General features: G+C 40.0%; 1 protein-coding gene across 1 annotated transcript in view; it reads left to right on the top strand.

The window, feature by feature from the left end:
- LOC103144671 (uncharacterized) overlaps positions 1 to 6,640 on the top strand; it is a 24,483-nt gene extending 17,843 nt beyond the window's left edge. The window contains exons 18-24 of the mRNA XM_016676185.1: positions 1,557 to 1,808; positions 2,405 to 2,773; positions 2,852 to 2,947; positions 3,622 to 3,855; positions 5,219 to 5,366; positions 5,444 to 5,503; positions 5,597 to 6,640. Of these exons, the coding sequence (XP_016531671.1) occupies positions 1,557 to 1,808; positions 2,405 to 2,773; positions 2,852 to 2,947; positions 3,622 to 3,855; positions 5,219 to 5,366; positions 5,444 to 5,503; positions 5,597 to 6,123 (1,686 nt within the window). The 3' untranslated portion in view covers positions 6,124 to 6,640. The remainder of the gene's footprint in view (positions 1 to 1,556; positions 1,809 to 2,404; positions 2,774 to 2,851; positions 2,948 to 3,621; positions 3,856 to 5,218; positions 5,367 to 5,443; positions 5,504 to 5,596) is intronic.
- The last annotated feature ends 238 nt before the right edge of the window (positions 6,641 to 6,878 follow it).

The raw sequence follows: 6,878 nt of genomic DNA, 5'->3' as shown, positions 1-6,878 counted from the left end.
AATACTTTCCTATAACAAAATAGACCGGCAGAAAGAAATTACTAATAAAATATCTTACATATGCATAGTTGTATGGTCTTTTCCTTAGCTTTGATTGTGTATCTCACAATTTTGTAAATTATCATTGTTTATTAAACTCTGAAAGCTGTGAGGCTTTGTTAATATTCTGTCCAAGAATGCGGTGAGATGTGCCCTTTTTTTTTGAGCACCTGCCCCTTTAGTGGTCCCTGCACGGCCCTGGACGGCATAATTGTTTGACAATTATGCTCAAGCTACTTACTGATCTGTCAGGTTTCCAATATGCGTCCCCCCCAATGACAGACTCGTTCCTACGCCCTTGCTAGTAGCCAAATACCATAAAGAGCATCTGACAAGCCCACAGGATGGTAAACGACGCGACGAGCAATTCATCCAAAAATGCACACTGTGGTTCCTTATTGTGCTGCTGAAACAAAAGTTTCTGCATAACACAAATTGAAGATTGACTGTAGAACTAGAGAATGATGCTGAAGTTGGTGTAAACATCAAAGTTGTAGTACTAAGACTAGATAAAGAGCGGTGTGTGATCAGTTATTAAGCTGGGACAAATGTTAAAATATACTTTATTATCTGTTTGAGTGATATTGGTGTATTACTCAGAAGTACACTTTTAGAAATGTTCAGTCCACTTAACACATATAACAGTCACTGCTTTGTAATAAGCAGTGACTGCCTAGATATTGTCCAAGTTTTTATTTTTTGCAGTTTAAAACATTATATAGCTCATAATGCCCTGTTCAATCACAATACACATTAAACTTCTGGTTCTGTTGTTTTACTATAAGAAAACAGGAATGTACCGTAATAATGGGAATTCACTTTCCTATTTTCTTTGTAGGTGGAGCTCTGGGTAAAGTTAGCAGGCTGTAAAATCGACCATAGATGATTTTGTTGTTTTGCATAAAGATGCCCAAATGAGACACAAATTTCCTGGGAAATAAACTAAAAAACTAAACTAAAAAAGAATGGCAGGAATTAGGAACTTTGCTTCATTCCCATAATTTAAGGACTCCACATTTTCTAGCGATGTCTTAGACATTTTCTTCTATGCCGTTTGAACTTTGTTGAAAAACTTATGCTGAAAAAAAAATAATAATAAATCACATTTCCCTTGAGCACATATAAACCAAAACAGGTGTCAAGTTTGGGATGCCTTCAAGCAATTTGTCAGCATTTAAATTTCAGAACTGTGAATCAACAAGTTGTTCATAGATAAAAAAATAAAAATTAAAAAAAGTATTTCAGAATCTGTCTGGTCATGCAGAATCAGAAAATCAGGACACTTTCCTGTCTCAACTTTATGAAGGCCCACTACTATGCTATTTGTTCTACGTATCTCCCCAGAAGTTGTTTATGATCAACATGATCTCAGACTGATTACTCTTGCAATGCCTCCACCAGCCCAACAGCAGATGGTTATTGCAGTTCGAACACTGAAACCTCTCTACTCATCGCCACGTGTTCAATTCAAAAACCTCTCTGATCCGTTCCTCTTGTGTTGCTATCTTTTTAGCTAGATGGCTGGTAAGGAGGAAGATCTGCAGGACAATCAGTGCGGAGTCAATCTGGACCGTGAGCAGTTCTGCTGCTCGGTTTGTCTGGATCTGCTGAAGGAGCCCGTCACCATCCCCTGCGGACACAGTTACTGCCGAAGCTGCATCGAGAGCTGCTGGGACAGGCAGGGTGAGAGGGAGGAATACGGCTGCCCCCAGTGCAGGGAGACCTTCCATCCCAGGCCTGTCCTAAAGAGAAACAACATGCTGGCTGAGGTGAGGGGGGCCTATCCAAAGTCCTCTCCTGGGCCATTTGAAGCCTCTGGGTTGATTTTGATTCCTGACTACAATTCATGAAAAATACTAATTTGGCATGACACCACAGGTGAACTATAACATTTATAACAGAAATTTTCCAATTGTCTAAGGAAAATTTTAAGTACAACACAAAGTATTCATCTTCTAGCAACCAAGCTTTTTGAATTATCTTCACTTTAATAGCAAATAGAAGCACATCTTTCCAGTGACTCTTATTCAAAGATAGACTTTGGTGTGCTAAAATAGGCTTTTAACTAATTTTTTAAAATTGGTGTAAATACAGTAAGTTTTTTCAGTTACCCAAATTGTGTTTTTGTTGCTGAAAATTTAATTTTTCCATGTTCTCAATCTGATCCAAACTGGATTTCTCTCTTTTAATCAGGAAGATTTGGAAAACACAGTTTTTCTAGTTTGGGATCTACGACATACTTTTAACTTTAACAACCAGTTTGGACTCCACTGCTCTGAATAGATCTTACAAAGGTCTCTTTGGGGTACCTTAAGAATCAAATTTTCTCACTAGTCCAAACTGACTTCACAACCTGCTTCTCCAGGTGGTGAAGAACCTGAAGATGATGAGATATCCCCAACCACCGCCTCCGTCTCTGACCCTGCCCGCCCCGCCTGACGTCGCCTGCGACTTTTGCAGTCTCGGACGAAACAAAGCCACCAAGTCTTGCTTGACGTGCTTGGCGTCTTACTGCGACAAACATGTAGAGCCTCACTACACTGTCCCCGTGTTGCAGAAGCATGAACTGATCTCAGCTACGATGCCAGTAGGGGACAAGGTGTGCACCGAGCATCGGAAGTTGATGGATCTCTGCTGCCAGACGGACGAACAGCTCATCTGCACCGAGTGCACAGTGGACAAACATAAAGGTCACACGTTTGTGTCTATTTTGGAGTTAAAGGAGACAACAAAGGTAAAAACAAATGATGTGATTAAAGAGTCACAGTCCAATTAAAAAGGTACTCAATGGGAGCCTTCTGGTTTCTTCCAGGAACGGCTGGAGAAAGTTCGAAAGCAAGTGCAAGAGAAAGTCCAGCAAAGAGAAGAAGAGCTGGAGACGATCATACAGGCAGAGAAGAATGTTAAGGTATAACCTAATAAAAAAAGTAAAAAAATTAAAATAGACTTTCTGTTTTTGTTTCCAGAGGTGTAATCAGTAAAACTGAATGTACTGTTAAAGAACTGGAACAAAAGACTGATCTTTATTGTGAAATGTAAGGATCAAAGACCTAAGCAGGAACAGCACGTATCTCCCGGACGTGACTCACTGGTGTATTGCTGAAAACTTTCAGCTGGAACATAACTAAGTAATTAGTTTGTCTGATATGGTGCCAGACCTCCATCTGAGTCTGACGGGTAACAATGTCTTCCTTCCACCACTTGATGGCAGCAGAGAGAAATCATGCATGGTTGGAGTTACATTTTGGGAGCTGAAAAACTCTCAAAATTCTTCTGAAGTGTAACAATTTATAGACTCTGATGTAATCACTAAGAGTCCATCCAACCTGCTAGCCAATTTGAGTTTTAAAGAATTGCAACTTTAACTCATTTATTAAAGCAAACCTAAACCATAACATTGGGGGCATGAAATATTTTCTGGCAAAAGAGAAAAACCATCCATGCCTGTTTTTTATCTTTTAAGTGTCATTTTAATTTGAACAAAAAAGAACCACAGGTTTGACTGAATCCCCCTGAAGGGAATCCAGTTTAGCTCCTATAAGTGTAACCACGCTTTAATAAGAGCTGCGTTTGTTCCCACAGAGCAGTGCCCAGATCTCAAAGGCAGACTGTGCCAAGGCGTTCTCCGAGCTGATCTCGTCCGTGCAGAACAGACGCAGTAAGCTGGAGCAGCTGATCGAAGCCCAGGAGAAGAGCGCCCTGGCTCAGGCCGGGGAGCTGAAGCAGCGCCTGGAGAAGGAGCTCGGTGAGCTGAGAGGGAGGGACGCTCAACTGCTGCGGCTTTCAAGCAGCGATGACGTTGTCTACCTGGCGCAGGTATAGACAGCGTTCGGACTTGTGTGCACTTGCTGAGGTTCTTTTTTCCTTCTGACTTGAATAAAGCTGAGTTACCATCAAACTCCCAGCATCGCGCTGTGCTCCGTTGACCTGTTTAGCATGTCAAAACATTTTAAAGAATTTAGGCTTCCTTTATGATTCCCTGTTTTTTTTTTTTTTTTTTTTTGTTACTTTCCAATGCCACTTTAGCATTTTAATATTTTCTAATACCACCAAACCATGTTTTGCAAATTAAAGGGTGACAAATCAGAAAAGAAGGATTTTCTCCACAACAAAGATACCTGGAAGACAAGTAACTACTTGTTTTGGAGCGGCAGAACCAGAACCTTGAATTAAATCTGGTTGAGAATATGTGCTGAAAGATTAGGGTGATGGCAAGGATGCCTTCCAACTTTACAGACTTGTATCAAACAAAGATGCACATAAAAAATATAAGTGAAAAAATGAACAAACTGGTCTGGTTACAAAAATGACAACAAAGATTTTTTTTTCATTGCTAATCAAAAATGATACATGTCATCTTTTAGATGCTATTTCTTTTTTTTCTTTTTTTTAAAGTGCCAGTAAATAAAAATAATACCGCTGTGATTACAATGAACACTCACAATGAGTGTTGACTTTTTCAAATTTCCTTCTTAGGAAGGAAATTATATTATTTCCTGTAATGTAAATAATTCATTATTTACATTACAGTGCCCAGATCTCAAAAGGCAGATAATATTCCTAAGAAGGAATATTATTTCCTTGCTACTCAAAATAATATTATTTCCTTCCTAAGAATATAAAAGAGCAACTGTTTTAACTTATAGCCTGGCCATTTATGCCCTACACAATTCTGTTTGATTCTAATTTCCTCTCACTGCTCTGTCTGGGCTTTCTCCCATTGCACTGGATTTCTCTGGCAGAATTTCTAGAGAACAGAAGGAGAAGTTGTCAACGACATTATCGGTTTTCTGCGCTGTTTTAGAATTGTAGTCTGCCTGTAGTTTGACAATGGCGAGAGATGAAGTGAAGGAAGCCCTTAAGTCCATGTTGGCCACTCTTCTAAATATTGAATTAACATTAACAGTCATCTTATTCGACTCGGTATGTTTCAATTCACAGCGGAGGATGGCTGTTTTCGGTAAGCTTCATAGCGTCGAACTGGTGCATTACATACATCACGTTAGCAATTGGGTAAAATTTAAGACAGAAACAGGCATGGACAACAGAATCCATGCCTCCAGCTAGGATTCGTTTCTCAGTCACCGAGGATCCAGACTCTCTGTATGAGGCAAAGCGTAGAACAAGAGGCTGGTTTTTACCTGGATAGTATTAACTACTTTCTCTATATATTTTTCAGCGTAACTCCATTTCCGTTGCATTTCAAGACTTTGCGCCGGGTGCCGGTCCTCCACGTTCTTTCACAGATGTGACTGCCTGTGTGACTGAGCTGAAAGCTAAAGCAGACATTTTGCTGAACGAGACATGGCCCAAGATCTCAGCTACGGGTAAGTAGAGTTTCTGTGTGTATAAGATTTGCTTTCTTTCAGTGGTTCTTAAAAATGACTGCTGTGTCTTCTCACAGTCTCTTACGTTGACTTCTCCTTACCGCCTGCACCCAACAGCAGAGAGGAGTTTTTACGTTGTAAGAAATCAAACTACAGATATCTTTCTTTAATGGTCACAAATATTGTCAGAATTATTACAGTGGTGACTCTGTTTCTGCTTTGCTTGGCAGATTGGCGTCCCCTTACATTGGATGACACGTCAAACTACCCTAACCTGAACCTGGTGGACAGCTGTAAAATGAGGCCTTCACCCATCCCCTATCCTCCTCATCCGAACAGATTCACAAAGTTCCCACAGGTTCTCTGCAAAGAGGCTTTAACAGAGCGGAGTTACTGGGAGGTGGAGTGGCACGCTCGCACCCTCTCTGTGGCTGTAGCTTACGCAGACGCCAACCGAACATCGGACGAGTCAGAGTTTGGGAGAAACGACAAGTCCTGGACTCTAGAATGCTCAGGAGACACCCTGAAGTTTCGACACAATGATGTTGATATGAAAGTACCAGGCTCTTGCTCCAAAAAGATTGGCGTGTTCCTGGATTACCAAGCAGGAATTCTGAGTTTTTATCAGGTTTCTGACCAGATGCTGCAAATCTTTGAAGTCCAGACCATGTTCACTGAGCCTCTTCATCCTGGTATTGGTTTGAACTATGAGTGGTACGATACTGGAGTATTTGCACAGCTGGCCATATTGAAATAGTACAAGGACATGAAATGGTACAGAAATAGAACCACCGCAGTAATAATTATGACAATGTTTGTGAGTAGCGGTTTGCAGGTGTGGCAAAACTAATTCAGTGTAACAGAATTTCTGTCAAGAACTTGGAAAGTTTCCAAAGATTAAGGTGAAAGGGAAAGAGTAATTAAACTCTGTGGTGGAGGGAAAATATGAGGAAGTATTTTCACTTGGTTTGATGTGTTTTGAATTCGCCAACATGTCCTCAATTTGTTGTTTTTTTTTCTCGCAAAATCCATCTTCATCAGTTTCTCACAAGAGAAGAATCAGCAACTCCCTGTGTACTTGTGAAACCTTTTTTGTTTTGCATCGGTCAAAGGTGGAACCAACTCACACACCATCAGAGAAATGCACAGAGCAGATTTTCTGGCGTTGGATTTTCTACTTTTGTAGTTTTGAACAGAAATGGACAAAGTCAAGTTTCTCAGGCTGTTTGATATGTACAATTTGATCTTGGGGAAATAAACATCTTTTTAACAAATTTGTAAGTTGTTATGTAATCATAATTTGTAAAAATGCATTTTAGTGTTGGTTGCGATCAGAAACTTTTCACCTAATAAACAACATTTTCTGTATGAGGTGAAAGTGACAGAGTAAGACAAGATAGAAGCAAACATTGGTTGTTCACATCAACCCAGTTTTACATATTGATACAATATTAAAAATGACTAAAATAAGCCGATACTGATATTAATACTTGCATATTGTGCAATCCTAGA

Source organism: Poecilia formosa, unplaced genomic scaffold, assembly GCF_000485575.1.
Source record: "Poecilia formosa unplaced genomic scaffold, Poecilia_formosa-5.1.2 Scaffold130, whole genome shotgun sequence".
NCBI lineage: Eukaryota > Metazoa > Chordata > Actinopteri > Cyprinodontiformes > Poeciliidae > Poecilia > Poecilia formosa.
This window is presented reverse-complemented; position numbering and strand designations above follow the sequence as displayed.